Genomic DNA, 23,217 nt, shown 5'->3' on the forward strand with positions numbered 1-23,217 from the left:
TGTAAAAAATCTCTAGTTAAATCATATAATATTTAATAAGTAAATTTGTTTAACATTTAATCGACAGATTTAAAAAATCGAGGTGACCTGCATTTTTGTAAAAAATAATTTGTTTGGAAGCTTTTATATTCTAATATGTGGAAAAGCGAATGTTGACCAACTTTTGTTGGAAACATTTCTTTGCAAGACCGTTAAAAATATCTGAATTATCGTGGTTTCTTTGGAAATCAACTGCGAATTAAATGCGAATTAAATATTGGGTTGTCCGGAAAGTTCGTGCCGATTTTCGGTAGGTAGCATGAGAGACCTGACTGAATATATCACAATTATTGAGAACAAATGACAAGTGTACATATTCTAAAAGAGGTAACTTCAGCCATATTTGGAAAAAAGTCTGGTTACGATTCGTTAATTTTTACCAGTTTTGTACGCCTTAGAATATGGTGGCGAATAAAGTGCATTATAGGCATTTAATGCTTTTCTTTTTCCGAAAGGGCAAAAATGCCACACAAGCGGCAAATAAGATATGCGCTGTTTATGGCGAGGATGTTGTAGCCGAAAGAACCGTGCGGAAGTGGTTTTCTCGGTTTAAAGCTGGAAATGTTGACCATGAAGATCAAGAACGCCCAGGTAGGCCGTCCACCACAGACGAAGATATGATTAGAACAGAAATCGAGAATAACCCACGCTCAACATCACGTCAATTAGCGGGAATGCTAAATAAATCAAAATCAACCATCCACGATCATACTGTGAAGCTTGGCTATGTAAAATCGGCACGAACTTTCCGGACATAACGTTCCTATAATCGAAATATATTAAAAACAATCAAACTCCTGTGGATGTTAGATGATTTATAATCTTTTACATTAAAAATAAGTTATTTTAAGAAATATTTCATTGTAAAAAATCTCTAGTTAAATCATATAATATTTAATAAGTAATATAAAGTACTACTATCTATTATAAATCTTCTGGATCAACGAACCAACAGGTCCGATATTCCAAGACCCAAAGTCAAAAGCAAGTGTTTATTGAAATTATAAACAGTAGCAATAACATCCTTTGCTCATCGTCTTTCGAAAAAGTCACCCACTTCTTAATGTCTAAATGGTAATTATCTTTATATTACTCACATGTAAATTAAAATCTGCCTAAATCGTAATTAAATAACTAAAATATAGCTACCATTAAATGTCAAAACATAGGACAAACTAGTATTTTAATGCTCCTAACCGTGTAATTAAATCAAATGCTTTAAATTTCAATTTTTAAATTTGTGTGTATTATATTTATTTACAGAGTCATCTGATAAAAGTAATATTCCGGTTATCGAAGTTTCAACATTTTTTCCGTAAATTAAAGTTGAGAAATTGACTTTTCGTTACAAAATATCCTCACTCCAAATCACTGTGCGATGTAACGAATTTGCAAATGGTAGTAGATTACGCAAAAGAAGAATTTAGCGTTTGGAAAACGTTTTAATCCCAATTATAAGAATGTGCAATAAAATGTGTAAGTACCCATTATCCAAAATTTTAATGTAACCTTTGTAGTATACGCCAAGATCATGCCAAAGTCAAACAAGAGAGAGTATAACATATCCACAAGTTTAAACGTATCACGCATATTTTTCGAAACATTCTTAGACTATTTCGAGTTGAATCAGACTGTCTCGGAGTTGCTCCATTTCAATACAAAAAGATTACATTTTCAAATAACTCCATTGAAGAAGATGAAATATGATGCCACACAAACAGGATTATTCGCATCGTTCTCGAATTACTTTGGCAGACTCGCAAGATCTACGTTTCATTTAGGAGCAACGAAAAATACGATTGACGCAGAACGATGGATAAGAACGTTCGGGTCATGCAACGGAATATGTACGTTCTGCCGAGAGCAGCAGATCTGGTTGTGCGTTGCGTGCTTATTAAAATCACCGGTAACCCCCCCTGTTCACGAAAAAATCTTCTAATAAAGACGTACAGGGGAACTGGTTCGACGTGTGGTATAGTTGCAGCGGGACACGCGTGTGCAGGACGCGCGGCGCATAATGCTCGAGACGCATGTAACCGAGTTAATCGCATTACGGTGGCAGGGACGATCAGAAATCCCCATTGATCGGAGCGGAACGCCGATTACGTCGTGGATTATCACGAGCAGCCTATAATAAATCGTCAATAAAATATGTTGCCGCCGCGGAAAAAATGGCATTACCATTGAACGAGAGAAAGATGCGCAACGCGGTTGTACGCTGCTGCCAGCCAGTAGATGGCTTTGGTTCAACGATAATAGGCCGGATCAAGTTAACGACTCGCCCGTTAATCTACATACGCTCTCGGCTCTGTTCCCAAGCGGCTTAAGGAGTTACATAGTCTAAATAGGTAAAAAGGTTGATTTTACAAAGGTAAAAGATACATTCGTAAAAACATCGTAAAAACACTGTCCCTGAAGCGCCTGCTCTAACATTTTCATGGATAGATTTGTAATGAAATGATTTGATTACATCCATGCGCATCTTGGGAATTAATTAATTAACACATTAAAGGCGGGAGTCGTAGTACTATAAATTATTTTATAGTACTATTTTATATATAAAGTATTTCTCATAAATATGTACTTTAAAACATTTTTTGTAATTAGTGTTTAGTTCTTTTTTAATATTTCCTTTAGTTTTAAGAGTTTAAATCAACTTTTTTAAGTCTAAATTTTTTATGATTACACAAAATATCGCCCGCTCTAGGACGAAAAACGGGGCGGAGCGGTCGCCGCGTTTTACCTAGCATACTTTCGTCAAGATCCCCCGCCTTTAATGTGTTAATTAATTGATTTGGCTGGACTCAAGTATAATTAAAAGATCGTTCTGCATACATATTGTAGATTTCTCGTGGGCAAAAGTGCACTTTCTGGCCTAACGTTTAACAGGTTTTTAAATTGTAAGAGAGTTTACAGTGTGAGTTCTAAATGGTACTTTTGTACTCACACATCACGTGAAAAATGATATTTCACGAGAATACAAAGAAATTGAGGAAATGTACTTCGATAAGCTCGATACTGTGGCTTTAAACACATCTGACAGATGTCACTACTCAAAGAAAAAATTCTTCAGGAAATATTATAAATAGCTAATAAAATATTTCAGTCTTCAGAGTTTGTAACCTTTTTGCAACCCTGAATGGTAACTCTGGATGATATCAAATCAGTACTGAAGATCCTAACGCGACACCGCATTGCAAATTATCTATAGCCGTGACCACGTGTTATCGAACACGTTCATTCTCGACCGAAACCGTAACAAAATTCGCGACATCGCACTTATGCACTGACAATGTCGCGTGTTCCTAATAAAGATTCGTTAAACATCATCTAAACAATGTATCTTTGACAACAATACACTTAACCCCGACGTCAATAATTACGAACCCTCTTTCTATTTACGAAATCTGCAACAATTATTTCTTGTCCCCGATATACATTTCGCAAATGGTGACCTATCGAATGAAATGGCTATCGATAAAATTTCAAAAGTTCATTAGAATCCTATCATTTTGAACCATTCAGGATATGCCACAACGAACAACCGATAACGATGACTCTTCTCGGTCCGGTTCTAATGTTTTACAACCCTCACTGAAGAAACATTGTTTACGTTTTCCTAATTTCCATACATGACATACGTAAAGCAACTAAATTTTATAGAATTTAGACCATGTTCATATCGAGTGGTAGCGTTTACTTTATGGTTCTAGAACGGATCGGCTCTAGTTCAATCTATGATGGAACGTACACACGCTATAACGAGCGAGGATTCTAGAACTGACTGGTCCATTCTAGCATATCCCACAGTAGCTCGAACGGTTCGAACGTTTGAATGTTTACCGCACTGCAATCGATCACTGAGCCGATATTGTGTTAAACCGGCGACGATCTGTCGCGATAGAACTTGTGTATTTATTGTCTGACGAGTGCGGCAGACACGTTGCACCTCCCCTGTGCAGGTTCGCCACGGGACCCGGTGGTGCTCGAACACAACGCTCGAATGCCGCCGATCGGGAATCCGTGGGTAACGCATACGCGAGCACATGCGCGCGCACGCGCTGTCTCTCTCTCTCTCTCTCTCTGTCTCAGTCTTTCGGCACTACACGAATGTATCTAGACGGCAGCCGGAGTGTAGGTGTTAGACGAATCAGCCGGCAGTAAATTCGCGGCAAGAGATAACGGTAATCTCGAGCAAGGGATTACTTGAGCGACGATGCGAATTGCAAGGCCGTCAGTGTATGACCTTAATGAGTAACGAGCATAGCGCTTAGGCGGACACAGAACGAAAAGAGAACAAGAACCGTGTGTGCGGTTGTCTGCTGTTCGACTTGCTCGCTCGCTCGCTCGCACGCTTGCACGTACTACACGCACGCTGCGCGAAGGGTGTCGTGCAGCGGAGCGTGTTCGCATAGCCCTGTCAAAAACTGGCATGTTTGGCACTGCTCGGATGTGACGTCGCGTTGACAGGCGTGTCCCTGTCAACGGGGACCAGGCTGACCAGCCGCGGTCACCGTGAACGTTGCGAGAGATACGGAAAACAGGCCCAATTCATTGGTAGATTCACGACGATTTTCGCGATCGTTCCTCCTTGAGGCACCGTGCGTGCAGATGGCGTGATTTTTATGGCAATTACGGATCAGACCGGCCGTTAATCTACACCGACGAGCTCGCTGTGCATCGTAGCTCGATCCCGTACCGTAATCACGGCAAGTAAATCGAAGAACCGCAATAAATACCTCTCTTTTCGACGAGCTCCGAAATCTCCTCCTTGTTGTCGGCCATCTTAGCACCAGTCACTGGTCACAATGCACGCTGGGTAAAAACAAACGAGCACTACCACGGCGCCACGATTGGTAAGTCAGCGCCACCTGTACGTTGAATTTCAAGTTAATCCGCCGGTGACGTTGGTCAGGGACGTATCGGCAACCAAATTAATAAAGGCGCTGATGTAATTAATTGCTATTATTTTCTTTATAGAAGCGGATAAGAATGAAATTTAATGTTGAATCGATTCGTGTTGTTCCAGACGAACACAAAATTTTGCATTCGTACAATCCTGATAACGATGAAGTTTTATCCAATAGTAGTTCATGATTTCGTATGTAAAATGATTAAAGGGCTATATAATATTTCTAAAGTAAATGCTATGGACTAAAAATAATGAACAAAACTGTATGGGGAACCATCCATGGGAAAGAATGCGGCTAGATATCGTTTGACACACTTTCATAAGCCGTTACTGGTACACGTCGTTAGCAGCATATCGGCTGCTACCTTATTTCCGTTATATAGGCTTGTGGCGGCAGTCTTCTGCAGTCTTCGCTCAGTTTTCCGTAAGTTTGGACGTAATTTCCAACAGAATTTCAACATGAGTGCAAGTGACGTTGTGATTGTATCTGCAGTACGAACACCCATAGGTATAAATTTGTATCTTACACCATCAAATGTTCTAATACATAAAAATAATCACGTTCGGTCTATGGTATGCTACTAACCCAGTTTAAATAACGTCGTGTAAACAATTAAGTTTTTAATTTAAAATATATCTTGTGTTAAACATAGTGGACCTGAAATATAATAAGAAACAGTCAAATCGGTATATTTTTTATTAACAAGTCAGAATGCGAGTGCTTTTACTTTAAACTAAGTATTTTTAAGAAGAGACTATAAGATCCTGATGGAACTGTCACTTACCTGAAAGTCGACTTAAAATTTGAAAAATTGATTAAACATTAAACAAAATACAGTGCTGTTACATCTGTCTCTATGTGTTTAGTATTATATATATGAAATAAAATTGGTATTTATTTCATTATCAAATTTAATAACATGCAATAAATTTATATTTCCAATATCACAATTATTTTTGTAGGATCATTCTGTGGAACTTTATTATCAGTAAAAGCATCAGATTTGGGAGCCGCTGTTATTAAAGAAAGTTTAGTGAGGGCAAATGTTGATCCAAGTGAAGTCTCTGAAGTCATTTTAGGACAGGTGATACAATTCTATAACTTAATTTGTAGCACAAATGCAACATATTGAAAACGTTACAAATCATAAATTCTCAGATGATATACAATTATTTTACGTACACGTACAACACAATTGAAGTTCATGACGCTGGTGCAACAAAAAAGTTGACATTATGCGAGCAAAAAATATGCAATATTTCAGCTATGTTTATTAATAAGTGTAAATGAAATTATGTACAATTTTATGAAGTGTATAAAATACATTGTATTCTAGGTATTAACTGCTGGACAAGGTCAGAATCCAGCAAGACAAGCAGCCGTAAAAGCTGGCATACCAGTATCTGTACCTGCTCATTTAGTTAATATGCTATGTGGATCGGGTTTAAAGTAAATATGAAATTATGATAATGTGTTAGGATTGAAAATGCTGTTCAATGTCAATGCTATTCTTATCGTAACTTAGCTTTTAAATTTAAATTTCTTTACACATTGGTATTCAAGACCCTTTTCTACAAATCAAATTTATTCTTTTTTTCAGAGCAGTTATGAGTGGTTTTACATCCATAAAAGCTGGTGAAAGCCAAATAGTTGTAGCTGGGGGTCAGGAGAACATGAGCCAAGCACAACATACATCACATCTTAGAAATTCTGTGAAGATGGGTGATTGTAATCTTACAGATTCTTTATTATTCGATGGTTTAACAGATGCATTCTATAATATTCATATGGGAATAACAGGTGAAAGATATCAACTTCATTATTGACATTAGGTGCACATATGTGGATGTTTATTTATCCATATATTATGCTATTTACAGCTGAAAATATTGCAAAAGAATTCCATATAAGTAGAGAAGAGCAAGACGAATTCGCAGCTAGATCTCAACAAAAAGTACAAGCTGCAATGTCTGCAGGCTATTTTAATAAAGAAATTATTCCTATAACAGTGCCTACTAGGAAAGAGCCTATTATTGTAGGCAAAGACGAATATCCTAAGTTTGAAACAACTGTTGAATCCCTTAAAAAATTGAGACCCGCGTTTGTAAAAGTATACACATTTTTTTTAAATAAATTGCACTAGTTAATAATATAATAATTATTTAAATCTTTATCAACTTAGACTGACGGTACTGTTACTGCTGGTAATGCTTCTGGTATAAATGATGGAGCAGCAGCTGTAGTACTAATGTCAGCACAAAGTGCTGCAAAACGAGGACTTTCCACATTAGGTACAATCGTCGCATTTGCTCAAGTCGGAGTTGATCCCAAAGTTATGGGTACAGGTCCCATTCCAGCCGTGGAACTAGTGGTTAGCAGAAATACTGACTTAATTAATAAGTGATAACAATTAATCACCTGAAAATCGTACTATATAACATAACTTTAAATAAATGTTTCAGCTAAAAAAAGCAAATTGGACGAAAGATGAGGTGGATTTATATGAATTGAATGAAGCTTTTGCAGCACAAGCGATAGCATGTGTCAAAAGTCTTTATTTAGATCCGTCTAAAGTTAATATTTCTGGTGGTGCTATTGCTTTAGGTCACCCTATTGGTGCATCAGGTAAATAAAATGAGCCAGTTCTACATTTAACCCTCATATGGTAGGATTGAATCCATTTTGACATTTTATTGACAAATTATGAACGTCCAATTTAGATTATTTTGAAGTACTAATTTAATTTGTTATAATATATATTATTTATATTAATTCTAATAAGATTAACATTGACCTCGAGGAAATGGATTCAAATATATGTAAAAAAATTTGATATGTAAGGATTTGAATGAATCTAGCAATGTTCTTTCTGTGAAATTGTCAAATACGTTTGTCATTCAAGAGTTAAGTAGATTATATTGACTTGTTGATTATGTCTAAAAACTTCGTTTTTTCAGGAGCTAGGGTTTTAGTTACTTTACTATATTCTTTGGAAAGGACTGGGGGTACCAAAGGTGTAGCAGCTTTATGTATTGGTGGTGGAATGGGCATTGCTATTGCCGTTCAACGAAAATAATGAACACTTAAGTCAATTAGATTCATTTATATTGTAAATCTGTTAATGCTTAATCATAGGTCCGTTATAACGCAATAGTGTGTGGTACATTTATCACAATCGGCAGTTATATTTCCTGATAAATATGGCAGAAAAATGTTTCTATTGAAACTTTGTTGAATCGTCGAACATTTTTATATTACTATAATAAGGACATCAATTAATAAATCTGATATAGACATACATACATGAGCGTGATTATGTATCATACAAATGTATTTATAGCTGTATTTACACCAAATTTTGTGCAACGTATGTATATATAGTAATTATTTTTGTACGACAAGAAATATAACTGTAAATAAATATATTACAAAAACATAAGTCTTTTCATTAATTAATTTTTGCTAAGTTGGCTCTTCACGGAATCTTCTTCCGTGTGTTCTTCCTTTGGTCTAAAATCTTCTTTACTGCAGCAAGTCCTTCTCTTTGTGTTTTTTCAGTGCGAATGCTTCTAAATGTAGACTTATTAGTCTTTTGTGTTTTTCTCTTCCCTACTAAATACTGTAACTGTTCCTTGATAGCTGGTACAATACGTATCTTAAATAAGAATACATACAAACTTTATTAGTGTAAATGCTTTATGCATTAATAACTACAATAATCTTGAATGAGTTGATATACTCAGTGGGATAGCTGGATAATATCCACCGTATTTCTTATTATTTTTACAAAAAAATATATAAGATTTTTCTAATGGTTCTTTAGCAATTATGTCTATTTCTGGTATACATAATACTGCATATTTTCTTATAACGTTGCCCCACAATGAATCCGTGTTGATGTTAGAATCTTTTAAACAGAAATAGGAACCCCAAAATGTTGAATTCAATACTTTTTCATCTGGATGTGATAGTGCTTGATGAAGCATTCCTTCTGACATTTGTTCTTCAATTACTGCTATTGTATCACATTGTGCATATACATTTGGTACATAAATATCTTGCATAAGATTATCACCAACATATACACAGCGAGGATTATCTTTTTTGGACACACGTCTAAAGAACTCAAAAAGTCCCTTCCAATTTCCTCGACTGTATATCCCACTCTGAATTAGATCTTTACTCTCTATTATATCACCTTCTGTACCATTTATCAATTGGAAAAATGGATTATTGTCAGTAAAAAAATCAGGTTTCTTTGCATAGCAAATAATAATATCAAATAGAGATCTCCAGTCTTCTCCAAGTGCATAAGTAGCTGTATATTCAACAATATCAATATGGGATCCAGTAATAAGGAATGTAGTACGATATATTTTTAACTCTTTAAGCCAAGATATAGTTTCTGCACTACATTTATATAGATATTTATCACAATCACTTTTTATATTAGTATAGAAAATTCCCTGACCTAGTTTAGATGTATCTCTGTTATATATTTTATTTAATCCATCTAACATATCAGGCCAAACATTGTATCTATTCAATGGTCCACCTTCATCTTCGTCAATAGTATCTATCAATCTTGCAAAAATTAAAGATGTTGAAATGTCAAAGTAATCAAGCAAACATCTCATTTTCATCGATGTAGGACCATACCATGTTGACAACATATCACGACAAAAAGCATCAGTAATTTCCCACTTCATGTTAGGATATCTTTTTTTAATTTCTGTATTAGTCAACAAATTTGATCCATGGCATGCTCTTAGAATTAAGCCATCAGGATTTATTCTAAGAATATCTCCTCTTTCAAAGTTTAATAATAACCCTTTCTGCATGAAATCAAAATCTTTGTCTGTTAATGGTTTTGACAAATGTTTTGAGTTATATTGTTTCTCCTTTATTAAATAATCAGCTAGACTTTCATATGTCATTCGTGCTAGGTTCGTCACATTGAAACGTAACAATGTGTTATCGAAGTCAAACCCAATGCAATCATAATTAAACATCCTTACATTACTTAGAAATACTGATCTTGTTGTACAAAAATGTTTAACACTTGCAACGGATGGTAAAGGGCACACAAATTTACTTAACATATACATGAAACTAATATTGTTTGTTTAATAATAAATGCAGTAAACAATATGTTGGGATCAATTGACAATTAGCAGTGCAATTGTTACCAAGCTGAAAAATTCCCAGAGAACAGAGCCATAATACTAAGAAATTCCTTATCTTGGAAAATGATTTAATCTAGTCATGATACAAAAGCAACCTAACATGACGTATCGATTTTAATCGATAACGTTCGCGGTAACTTTAAATAAATGTGCTGTGTTATAAACAACAAAAAATAATCTGTGTTTTGTATACCTGTAATTTCATCATATAGAAATGCACAGAAATATATTCTTTTTTTAAAGACTTACTTTCGGTGGGATATGAACGTAGCGAATATTTCTTGCTTGGACGAAGAACATGTCAAAATTGTAGGAACCTCCTCTAGGATCAGTGAAAACACAGTCTTTCATCACAATGTTCATGAAACTGTGAGAACAATAAAAATCTTAAGACTACCTATACCAAAAATAAAATCAACGAAAACATCTAGAAAAAGTTCACTTACGCGTCTGGGTGGTCTATCGTTCCATAAATTGACGCTTCGTTACGAAGATCCACGGTTGTTTTTTCATTTTTAAGTGCTTTCAATAAAATCGAAAGGGTATTAAACCAAATAAATTGCTCTTCCTTAGTTTCCGCTTTCATTGTCAAAATGTTTATCAATGTTTATCACATTTTAACCACATGTACTGAATTTCAGAGGTCGCCCTAATAACATGATATTTTACGAGTTGTTCTCATTGCCGCAATGACGCGACGATCGTTACTTTACAGTGCTTTACAAGTTACATATGCATACATATATGCACGCTATATGACGATAAAGTTTAATTCCTATCAACCCTAATACAAGATAAACTAATCCATTGATCTCGCATTATATACTCTCGAAATCGTTACGCAAAAGTTACAAAATTACGTCAAGCTTATTCTTCAATTCAACTAAAAGATTTGAATACTTTTGAAGTCGGCAGTAGATTTGATTAATTTGTACATTTTCATGGGTAATTTGATCAGCCGCTTGCCCTCTGGCGGCGAACGCAAAAATCGTTTTCAAAGCTTCGAACAGAGTGACGTTTATAGAACATACATAGTCTGCGGTTGCGCGCTTATCAAAACGAACAAGTTCTCCCGTCATTCCGAGCCCGCACGGGTTTCAGTAACGTTCCTGCTAGCGTAGGAGATAGGAAGAGTTGAAAGGGCAATACATCACGCACATTGTGTTGAGACAGTTGACGCAGTACAATTGAAAATGTTCACCGGATTAACGAATCAAGTATCGACGTGGATGGGCAAGAAGGCCGAGGATGTTGGCGCAGAAATGCCGACCGAGAAGAAGGTTACTTCTCCGGTTGCCGAAGGAGACGTACTAGAAGACAGAAAAGATAGGTGAGTACACCATGTTACGAGTATGTACAGTTATTTAAATATCGAACGTCGCAATACCATCGACGCGAGCCTCGCGTTCCTTGTTCCGTACACTGTTGCCCGGAGTTAATCTGATTTGTGACACGACACGACGGTGTTTGCGATATATGCACGTCGCGATGCAATGCAGTGTCATTTGACGTTGGGAATGTTTTTCGCCTGTCAAACGGAAACGGTCGCTTTTAACCGGAGACGCTCGGTTCACGGCCAATCGATTGCACGATCTCTTCACGCATCGGTGCAGCACCGCAACTACACTTCAGGAACAATGTTTGGTGCATTTTTGAAATTAGATCGATAACAACCGTTCCTCCGCTTACGTAAAGTTCTATTCATGCGACAAAGTTACGACGTTCCATGAACCAAAATGAGGTTAGCACAGTTTCGATATTCACGGATTTACACTTAACCTTTCCTCGCGAGCTTTCCGTGATCGTTTATGATTAGAACCGTCCAGAGATAAAGACGTATCTTGATGTGGCGAAATGATTGCAGCCAATGCACATGCATATATTACATGTATGCATGACCGACATACATTGAAACCTACAAAAATTGCAATTCTAGGCGAGATTGGTTTACTTCTCGCGTATCGGATTTCCTAGTTTGTTCTTATCGGACTGCGGATTTCATGAATCTATATCTCAGTCGCCCCAAATTTAATGTCATATAAACTACGATAGAAATCAATGTGGCATTTTCTTATATAGGATGTAACAGAGTCTTCTGCAAAGTACTTGTCTTTCTAGTCGCCATAGATCAGTTCAAGGGAACGTAAATTCGCCTAAATATCTGCAATCCAATTGTTGGTACAATAATTTTTCATTGCCAAGCAGACATTGAATAGCGTAGTGCACGAAAATTCCTGCCGTTCCTCAGAAATCTATTATATATATATATCGTGTAAAATACGGGTGCAATGTAATTTACCAACTGCATTCCCGTTTCACTCGCCGGAATATTAAACAGCAGAAACTGCTTAAATATTACATCATCCTCTCTCGCAGTCTCGTGGATTTGCAACCGCCCTACGAAATATTTCGTATTTTCCGCTTCGAAGATGCGGGACGTGAACCCGTGCATTATGACATTTACGAGGCCACACACTATGAAAGGTACATCAGGTTCAATGGATTTCGCAGACAGAATTCCGTGACCTGGAGAACACCATACATGCATAATGCATACATGTCATTGTCGTAGACACTTTTTGCTACATGATCAGCTATTTATCGACATTAAATTACTACGTCTATTAGACGGTTTCACTCTGTAAGAACGTAAAACTGTGGATTGCTACGTCGAATCCGAAAATATTTCTGTCATCGTAATATTGGAACAACCCAAAACATCCAAAGACGATAAAAGAAAATTACTTATATCGTGGTAAACAGTATTTTTTAATCCTCATTGTACATTTAATGCTTATTTGTCATTATCATCGCCGGGTCGTATTAGAGTAATTTTGAAAATTAAGAGCCGTGAGGCTTTTGAAAATTAGGTGCCATGGAAGAGTTCAAATTTAATTTCGAGCTTATATTGTAAATTAGTAGTTATTTTGAATGTAGAAGTATAAACATAAGAGGATCATTTTATAATTTTTATGTCATAATAACTATCACTGAAAACTTAAAATAAAGTTAGACAACCAAAAAAGCTAAGGAATATGAAATTATTTTTCCTACATTCGTATGTTTAAAGTGATAAACTGGATCAAAGTATAAGCAAGAAATGAAATTCTGACTGTTCTATAATTTCTAAATTTAAATCAACGTTCAATCGATTTATCTAATAGCATATACCCAAACTTTAGAGTAGTAATTTAGAGTAGTCGATATTCACGTTAGAGTGGGACCAAAGTAGTTTTACTAGTTTCCAAAATATATGTTTTAATATCAAATTCTGGCGATTGCTGTTGCAGTATTATCTTATACACTTGATGAAATATCCTCAAATATGTCTGACGATGCTGCCAATCTATACAGAAATACGTTGCACCAGAAATTAGGATATTGTGCAGAAAAATTTTGCACGACGTAACGAACTCTGGCGTGTCCGATCATTTCTTGTTAATTCAATTCATTCACGGGAATGTGCTCCACCTTTGTGCCTATTACATTTCTTTCCAAGTGGTTTTGATAATTGTCATCTTCAGCCACCTCTTCGCGTTGACACCTGTTTCGTGTCACAGGATCCTGGACGTTTTTAAAGAGTCGCCGGGTCTACCCGTTAATTTAATTCCTTTTATTCAGCCGCTTTCAAGAAATTTATTTTCCTTTTTTGGTCGATTACGGTGTGGGTGGAAACGTCGAGGCGTCGCACAGGCGAAACCGACTGGCGCCCACTTTTCGAGCCAGGCACGCTATCGAGCTAGGTTTTAATTCATGCGTTTCATTTACCGTGGAAATAAAGGAACGCTGCGAAAGGGGAGATAAACGTTTCGTGTTCTCCTTATTACCGGAATAGAGTATACACGAAAGCTCGTGCATAATCGAGTAATTTACCGGTCAGTCTTTCGGTTCGTTTCATCTGGAGGATTCGCGAGAACCGATTCTAGGTAAACACACCTTTGCGCATATCAAATGGATGTACAGTTTTGCCAGAGATTATCCGCTTGGAAAACACGCCGCGCCCCGGACTGTGTTTCCTTTTAAGAAGGTGAAGATTACGGGATCGAACGAACGTGCGTGATCGGTCTCGAACGTACCTGCCTTCAACCGGCTATGAAAGAAATGCCGAAAACAGCTGGGAACCTATATTCCCACAAAAGGGGGCAGAGGGGTCGGAGACGTAATCTTTTATATAGGTCGCAATCGATACCAACGCGGCCCACTCTCCCAGCGAAACTGTTAAATCTCGTATAATGGTAATGAGAAACCCTGCTTTCTAACACGTTTTGCGGCCACTTTGCTGCACTCACGATTCTTCAACTTCCTAAACATTCGAACATTGTTGACGGCGATTACAATACCTCGCATACTTATCACGGACATCTCAATTTTTTAACAATCCGAAGTCACACTGTCAGACCTTTTTGTAATGGTACCGTGAATTCGTGGCTATGAAATTATAAAATTGATCCTTTAATTATAATTTCTCCGCTCCCCCTTCGACCCCGTTGCTTCTCGCAGCTCAGCTTTAATGCACGTTCGAATTGCTATTCCGCTGAAATTTCGAGCATCCTTAAAGTTGGTACTGCGGAACCGAGATGTTCCGTTCTCCTCCCCCGATCTTTTCAACGTTGAATGAATGGCAGGATAACGATTCGTCAAGCGAGTCCAATTGCTAGGTCGTGAATTATCGAAAAGCGGTATCGAATGCGCGGGGATAATCGCGTGGTGCGGCGACTAATTCGAGATAATTGTCTTCAGTTTGTAACCGATACCGGTTATTATCGCTGTGCTAACTGGACATCTTTCTAGCTGTTTTCTGTGGGGATGAACAAAGGTGTTTCCAGACGTGGTATTTTTCACGAGCCGGGAGGGGCGGGGTCTGTTTAATGGGCCACGGTTATAGCGACAGTAAAGCATTTACAAAGTCGACCCACCTTCCAAGCGAGTTAAAGTGCCAACAATGTTCCGATGCTGTACTGTGTGGTTACACTGACCTGTTTTTGTTCGTAAAGTGTTTATGGGACATAAACGGAAATCGGATCATATCCATATGACCGGCTTCATTTTGTCGGTAGTCACTGGATAAGACAGCGAATACCATTGCGTTTTCGGTTCCTTGAGACACAGGAAATTTCTTTCAATATCTTCTCGATGAAATTTTATAGATTTTACATAAACGATCTGTTCTGAATAATTGATCACATTTTTTCGAATAGAATTAAACTTCTAGCAGATAGGGAGCAAAATGTTTATCTTCTAATGATGTATCGTTAACATATTTGAGTTTCAACACGTTGGTGGCCACACTGGAAGCTTATAAAAAATCAGAGCAGCTAATTTATTGCTATACACACAGACAAGACAAATTTGATTAGAATAGTTAATTTAGTAATCTTCTTACACTTCGTAGACGTTAATACTTTGCCGTATAATTTTCTTCACAGTTACAATAATTAGAATATTCACATGTACAATGATTAGATTAGACTGTAATCATTTCTAAGAAGAAAAAGAAAATTTGTGTTTATCGTATATTTACATTTACCCTTAAAAGAATGGGACAATATTTATACTCAACAAGTTATTATCAAAAATCTCCATCACCGGTCAGACTCGTTTCGACGAGCAATTAGACTCGTTTCATATTTCGGTATGGCAACGGGTTAACAAAGCTTGACTGACTTAACAGATCTTACAAAAAATTGATGTTCAAATTTGATACAAAAAAATTGTGTCACCCACATAGGTGCGACGTGCAAGTCGGAAGCATTAATGAGTTTGAATCCACTGGGCTCCCGTGATCGCAGCTCCCCAGAGTGTATTTGTTACATCTTCGTGGGAAGTTTCGGTGGATAGCGAATTCTTATTCCGCCCGTATAGTTCTCCATCGAATTAATAACTTTATCCAGCGAAGACGGTGTCTCAGCATTACCGGGGGTAGAGAGCGGAGCGAAACCTATTAAAAGTTTATTCGAGGATGGCCAATTGGGTCATACCGATTCCCATTACCGTGAGCCAGTAGCGTGTATCTTGCTTATCGAAAAATTCCAATAAGGGTTCAGTTTACCCCGCGTCGAATTTATTTCCCGACGCAAATGTGCGCGTTGGGAAACGCGTTATACACGTTGGTGCACGCCGTCGTGTCGCCGAGTTTCCCCCGAATAGTCGGCCGGCGAACGCTTGCTGACGCGAACACGCCAAAAAACAAAAACCACTTTCCCGACGAACGTTCGTTACCCCCCAGGCGATTTTTCCGTTCCCGTTGAATTTCCCCGTTGACGCGCGGAACATTCCGCTCCGAGACGCTCCGAAACGCTTAGAAAAACCCTTTCCCGACGCCGCTGAAACGATCGAGCCGGCACGCGTAAGAATCTCGGTGCAAATTGAAAACACGTTCTCCGTGGTTGCAGTCCGACCAAAGGCGGCACCAGTAAGTTGGAAATGCTGGCCGGAGTGAAAACACAGATGACGGGATGGTTAAGCGGCGGAATAGCCGGATTAGGCCGCGGTGGTGCGCAAGCAAGCGAAGGCGAAGCCCAATCATTGGCCGGGATGAACGAGGCTCAGCCAGCGCCGAATAATCAACCACCTGCCGAAGAAATTAAAGACGACGACGCGAGTAGGTAAGGATACTGCTCTCCTAGGAGCCACTGTGTGTGTTTCTCTTGGAGCCGTCCAATCCGGATAAACTGGATTAACCCTTTGTCTTGCTAGAGCGAGGAGGACTGTCGCAGACTTCCGAGAATCTTCGAAACGGTCGTGTCATCCATATATAGGACATGATGGAATTACAAAATTTCAAGAGATTTGCATTTAATGTAACTAAATGAAGTCGATATCTTCGTTGTATTGTAAGAAACCTGCTTCGTAACACTTTTTACGATTTTCAATATCTGTGTTACGTTTCAAGTAACTGTTTAAGGTGCTTGAAGAGGTTTTTAACAATTTAACCGTATATTTTTATATCATACGCGTAGAATATATGTATAGTTGTCTAAAGAATGTAGATCTAAATCAGTTTTGATCAAGGAGCATAGAAGATGGGTAAAGAAAATTCAGGAATGATGTAGATGATGTTAGGATGTTGCTCTTAATCTAGCGCAGAATACATTGGAAAATTTTTGACTGATAATCAACGATTTTTAGAACGTAAGGAAATTGTTATCAGAAGCTGAGAAGTTGTTGTACTTAATTAAAAATAATATACATGATAAGTATAAACAAGTGGAGGTAATGATTAATCCTTCATTCAGACTAAAAGTGGATCATGATGTTAGGGATCATAATGATTAGTCCTCTTATTATGGTTGAATTGGCCGTTTAGCTTTATCACCTGCAGTGACTGATCTACTGCGAATTGTATGCATGCAAACGAAACTATATGTATAGTACCGTGGTCGGTGCTTCGACGACTTCTGCTATGTAATTAGCTGTATTTACGTTAGTATAAAATTACAATGACGTAAGTTGTCCAAACACGTGAGTCAGTACAGCGGCTCCTGGTTGAAAAAAATATCTATAGAATAGCTGGTATAAAGACGCATAGTTACGAAAGGATTAATCCATTTTAAATTAAGATGAAATGAAAGTTTTATCATGCATAACCATTGAGAAAGATCAAAGTATGTTACTTACAGTAGTCAGATCTATGTTAACTTATCAAAGTATGATACTTACACAGTCATATATATATATATGTATGACGTATGACAAAATTATAAAATTAATTATAAACGAATTCGAGAGTACATCCAGCATAGAAAGCAGCAAAGTATATATATATATATATATATGTTATGTAAGTTGTACTTTGCTGCTTTCTATGCTGGATGTACTCTCGAATTCGTTTATAATTAATTTTATAATTTTGTCATACGAAAATATTTTTCACTTTGCTGAACTAATATGAATTGTTTAGTGAAACTAGAGGAAGGAAATCGTTGAATTTTTATAAAATTCGTTTTATAGCGACGGTAGACAATGCCGGTGTTTCAAACGCGATACATGTAGGTAGAAACCAAATGTTGGTTTTGAATCGAGGCGTTATTTGCGAGGTACTCTCGCGATTGCGCGGGGTAAAAATGGTTCTAGATTCACAGAGGAAAGGTTAATTGACTGCTATATTATATTTTTTTGATTGTTACGCGTAGATAAAATCGAACAAATGCACCATCTCTCTCCTTTGAACGTTTGAAGGGGTTATTGTTATAAATTAAACCGACAGTGTTTCTACTTTAGCTCATGCATGCTCGACCTTTTGGATATTAAAGTGTGCAAAACTCTAAAACGGTGACCATTTGTTTTAGTCAGCTAATTAACAATTTTGCGAATTCTGTACATTGGCACATACCATTAATGTATAACAAAAGGAATGCACTAAATTTTTTAGATAAGTTTACCGGAAGTTGACTAAGAACATTCTCAAATAAATAATTCTTTAAACGTGTGGAAAAGCATGAATGATTAATTGAAATTTTATTTTGTTGATAATAGTGCAACTGGTGGTGCCGACAGTGGTCCTGCCAGCTTAAAGGATACACCGATTGATGATAAGAATGGACAGCAACCATTTGGAGCCGGTGAGTTTTTAAAACACGTTTTAAATACATATTCTTCGAAACAATTGGGCACAACAATATTAAGTTTTATTTGCGTTGCTATCACTGGAACTGAAACATTCGAATTAGAAAATGTATATAATTAGATCGAAAATTGTTTGAACAAACGGTCTATCAAGATAGAGTAAACTCTCCATTGATATAAATGACTTCAACAGCCTTTACCCTTACGGCATTCAATTCTATTTAATCATTTTAACTCGGCAAATGCTCGAAAGAAACTTTTAATTAGATCCAACTCCGCTAAGATGAAAGACTTTGGGGTTCTCTTAAAGACTTCGCTCTTGTTATCGCGAGTATTCGTTACGAAAATCGAGGCGATTGTTTAGAACAAAAAACGAGGAACTTGGAGGAAGAATTGCACTCGTTCTATCCAAGAGGGACAGGTGTGGCGTTAAAGGGGAACGACGAACCGAATCACCTCCATTAAACTCGTTAAAAAACTTGCTGTGTCGTGCGTATTCCCATTTTAAATTAACACCTTATCTAGTTGTTTGATTATTCTGTCACGTGAAAATTAGGATTACGACCATACATGGTTATCTATTAAAAGTATTTTTAATTCCACCAATTTTCACCTATTCTTTTACAGTATGAAGGAATTGAAAAATAATGAAATAAGTTTGACAAGACTATTTATAAAAGTACAAGTTAACTTCAAAATAATGTTGCAATTTAAAGAACGTATAATATTATTGTTATAATAGCTTGATTGTTTCAAAACATGTTTCTTAATATGTTTTCTACTATTCGATTATGTTTGGTTTTATTTATTACCAATATAGCAAGCAAGAATAATTCAAATTAATCTCTATTTGCCTCTCGTAGTAGTTGTGCAACTTTCTTTGTTCACAAATAGTTGTGGGGTTAGTTCATCAATTAGTTAAAAAAGAAAAATAAATGAAAATTTGCTACGTAAATAACAACGTAGTTAATAAAAACAGACTGTGTTGGTCAGGCAGGGCATAGTTATTTTTTCAGAGGAAACCATGTAGTACGAACATGTTATTTTACATCTCCAATATTGTATCTATACAACACTACACCTCTGCAACACCGTTCGATAATTGGGACAATACACCATATAACACGGTTTCGTTCTAACGCCGAATAAACTAGAACACTTTACTAAAGCCAGGAAGGCCATGAAAACTCGTTACAATTTTGGACTCTTCTCGTATCTTCATGTATCAGTTAATGCTAGAAAATTTGGTGGAAATGGTATCTGAGATCGACCAAATTCTTTGAGCAAAGCTCAAAATTTTACCCTAAAAAATAATTGGAACTTTACTTTCTAAATGTGCACTCTTTCACTGAGGAAAAAATACTTCGCAAAAGGCTAGTTATGAAAATAATGATCTTGTTAACGTCTAAGACCTAACTCTATGTTCTGTTTCAGTCCTTTCCCAGAATCTAACCACTGTACTAAGCAGAGGATATTTATCTTTCTCTGTAAAGCATCCTTCACTTCATTACAATTGGATTCTAGTTTTATCAATGTCTATACGTTGCATATTGGACTGATTATTTTGATTACTCATTATATAACAAATCGATTGTTCATTATATAAATCAGGAAAATACGTATCGTCGATATCTCGTCGCTCTGATCTCCCTGTGGAATCAGTTCATTTTTTCATATGTTCCCCATATGTTTTGCAATCTTAACGAGAATCGGCTGTATGTGGAAAAGTTCTCATGCATTTCGATGCCCAGAGTGTGGTGCGGTATTGTGCATGTGGGTGTTACACAATACCCTCCCAATCTATAAACTGCTCCTCGTACAATAGGGATTTGATTTCCTCGAATAGTATGCATATTCACGTTGCGAAATGCAACCGTTCGGGCCCGCAAAGGGATAAAAGTCTCTGAGGTAACTGGTCGCCGCTTTGACATTTCTTCAATATTATTCACTTGTTGCAAGGACACTTTAAAAATAGATTTGACAATCTACAAAATCCAGATTATCGAAAATTGTTTGTACTAAATAAACAACGGTGTCTTTATCGTCGTTATTTTATGTTCATTGGAAACGGTCACGCTACGCCGATCAAAGTGTTAGCAAATAAATAAATCATCTTTATCGCTCATACAATTCTTCAATCTCGACGCTTTTGTTTATGAAACATATTGGAAATTGCTGTTGGTTTTCTTTCGTCACACAAATTTTCTTGTTACACGAATTTCCTTACCGTCGAAGTTCCTTTAAAAATAAGTCGATCTCTATTCGGTTCGCGACGAAGTGTAATTAATTTTCAAAGCAACTACAAGACGAGTGTGCTGAACTCGCCCACGATGAAATACCTGAAAAGATCACTCGACCTTTCATCCATGAAATTCCTCGATCCGATATCACGACTACGATCCAACAAGCTATTAAATTAAAACTTCCGCCGCAGATTTTTTCTCTCCGGCTTTCCTTGCTGCTTGAACTCGCCGGGACATCTAGAAATTCCTCTTTTTTTTTCCTCGGCGCAGCCCTCGCCATATTTTATTCCGTACGATGAAACTGTATCACCGGTCTCGTATATTCGGCGAAATTCATTTCACCACTCGTGGCCATGTTGCGGTGCAATTTTTTTCTCCTCCGGATAGAGTGATAATGCCACACTGGAACTTCCCCGCGCACGCCGAAACCTATCAATAATATTTTCGCGGGACTGTCTACCCCTTTTCTCCATTTTTCTCGCAAGCTCTCTTATTCTCTCGCGCTCTCTCTTCCTGCCGTTCTCCTCGAGAGTCCCTTCTGTCTCTGTTATATCTCGCTGTCGCGTATATACATAAAAAAAGAAATTTTTGGAAATTTAAGAATAATTTATGCTATATTAGGAATTGGTGTATATCATCGCGAAAAACGTTTGCACAAACTTGCTCGCACGAACACGTGCTCTGGAAGTAAGAACAATCATTTCGAAAGAACGGTTCGACGAGCCTATCACGCGGTGTCTTAATATTCTTTCCGAAACACGCATTTGTTAAATAAAACGATCGGCCTCTCATTATGTACATCGTATGCATCGTTGATTTGCGTAAATTTCCGCGGATTACATTCGCATGGGTTTTCGATAAGTAGATTTTACGAATTTATATCAGTCTACAACCTGTACAACCTGTACAATTCAGAGAAACGAAAGCTTTTACACGGTTTAATATCTTGTTTATGGAATCAGCAAACGTATAAATTGCGCGATATGAAATTAAACGACGGATAAATTTTTATCAGAGATTATTTAGTTATTATTTGTATTTTCTCGTGCATGCAATAATTATTGTGCACGATATTTCCACAGTAAAATTGTGAAGTTAATCCGAGAACTTCCGATTGACAATTCACGTTGATCACCAGGGAGAATAAGAGCAAAAATAGTCAATAAACGGCTTAATGGATTTTGATATTTATTATATATGTGTATTGTATGTGCGCATTGGAAATCTCTAAAAATCTGTACCATGACCTATGGATGGGGTTGTCCTATATAGAAGCTTCGTTTAATCTCAGTTATTGTTAATAAAATCCCTAGACTGTGGATTTTATGCATTTATGACAAAAATGTATGGATCAAATAAAAAATAGTAAAAACATGAAAAATAGCAACTCGTTAGAATGATTAAGAAAAGAAATAAACGTTTATGTAGTTTCTACGTCTTGTAATTATTGAGGACGATTTTTATTTTTATATAATAATCCCTATATCGTAGCAATATCGTTATACATACAGCGTTATTTTGATCATAGGAAATCCATCAGGACAGTAAATAAAATTTTGTTCGGACAGATTCATTTGAAAATTAATATCCACGTTAGCAGTTCTTTGTTTAACGCGCGATTAGCTTTATTGCGCTATTTTTCGACGACCGTTCGTTGCGATGAAAACGTAAAACAGAAAAATATCTCGCGTCCCGTCGAAATTAAAATGCCACGTGTCGATCATGCTACGCATCTAAATTTAATACTACGAGTTCAAGGTCTCTGCCAGCATCAGTTGCATTAAAATATTGAATTTCACCGATCGTAGTTTGGAAAATTAATGCAGCGACGCTGACGAGCCGCGGCTATTGTGTCTCGAATAACTTTCTCGAAATGAATTGTCGCCTAAAGCTGTATGTATACCAGCGAGCGGCTCGAAAACGATATTCGCAAGCTGTTTGCAAACTTTTTATAACCATACACGATCGCAACTATACGCCACGCAGTTTAAGAGCAGTATGTACGTATCATTTTTTGGAAATTAAATTCTCGTTCTTTGTCCTCTACTTTTTTAACTTTTTAAATGTCACACTGTGCATACATTGGTGATTCAATCTTTCTATCAAACTCGAAAACCTTTTTTTATCAGAGTCTATTAAGCAAACCAAAATTATCTAGAATCTACGAGGTTCATGATGGTGACAAAAGTAATTACTGTAATAAATCTGATCTCTATTTCTATATTGTAAAATAAGTTGTCTTGAGTTTGTGTGAATTTTGTTGCGAAGTTG

General features: G+C 36.9%; 4 protein-coding genes across 14 annotated transcripts in view; 2 read left to right on the forward strand and 2 right to left on the reverse strand.

Moving 5' to 3' along the window:
• Positions 1-4,902, reverse strand: part of LOC143259034 (uncharacterized) — a 448,485-nt gene extending 443,583 nt beyond the window's left edge. For 6 of the 9 annotated variants that reach the window (XM_076519805.1, XM_076519799.1, XM_076519802.1 and 3 more), the window contains exon 1: positions 4,779-4,839. In XM_076519805.1, coding sequence (XP_076375920.1) covers positions 4,779-4,824 — 46 coding nt within the window. In that variant the 5' untranslated portion in view covers positions 4,825-4,839. Of the gene's footprint in view, positions 1-4,778 lie in introns of all 9 variants that reach the window. The other 3 variants (XM_076519815.1, XM_076519809.1, XM_076519803.1) reach the window with 1 other exon arrangement.
• Positions 4,903-5,301: 399 nt separating this feature from the next.
• Positions 5,302-8,391, forward strand: Acat2 (Acetyl-CoA acetyltransferase 2). Its single transcript, XM_076519820.1, has 8 exons — positions 5,302-5,459; positions 5,915-6,036; positions 6,289-6,401; positions 6,553-6,752; positions 6,833-7,062; positions 7,135-7,323; positions 7,415-7,577; positions 7,910-8,391. Exons 1-8 carry the CDS (start codon positions 5,411-5,413, stop codon positions 8,026-8,028), a joined length of 1,185 nt encoding a protein of 394 aa, XP_076375935.1. The 5' UTR covers positions 5,302-5,410; the 3' UTR covers positions 8,029-8,391.
• Positions 8,041-10,379, reverse strand: Nt5a (5' nucleotidase A). Its single transcript, XM_076519819.1, has 2 exons — positions 8,692-10,379; positions 8,041-8,607 (listed from the first exon to the last, which is right to left on the reverse strand). The coding sequence occupies exons 1-2, from the start codon at positions 10,058-10,060 to the stop codon at positions 8,537-8,539; spliced, it is 1,440 nt and encodes a 479-aa protein (XP_076375934.1). The 5' UTR covers positions 10,061-10,379; the 3' UTR covers positions 8,041-8,536.
• A 795-nt stretch (positions 10,380-11,174) lies between these two features.
• The window catches only part of Sap47 (Synapse-associated protein 47kD), a 155,997-nt gene continuing 143,954 nt past the window's right edge, over positions 11,175-23,217 (forward strand). For 2 of the 3 annotated variants that reach the window (XM_076519821.1, XM_076519823.1), the window contains exons 1-3: positions 11,175-11,468; positions 16,531-16,743; positions 18,614-18,699. In XM_076519821.1, coding sequence (XP_076375936.1) covers positions 11,332-11,468; positions 16,531-16,743; positions 18,614-18,699 — 436 coding nt within the window. In that variant the 5' untranslated portion in view covers positions 11,175-11,331. The remainder of the gene's footprint in view (positions 11,469-16,530; positions 16,744-18,613; positions 18,700-23,217) is intronic. The other variant, XM_076519822.1, reaches the window with a different exon arrangement.

The sequence above is a fragment of the Megalopta genalis genome, chromosome 3 (genome assembly GCF_051020955.1).
Source record: "Megalopta genalis isolate 19385.01 chromosome 3, iyMegGena1_principal, whole genome shotgun sequence".
Classification (NCBI taxonomy): Eukaryota; Metazoa; Arthropoda; class Insecta; order Hymenoptera; family Halictidae; genus Megalopta; species Megalopta genalis.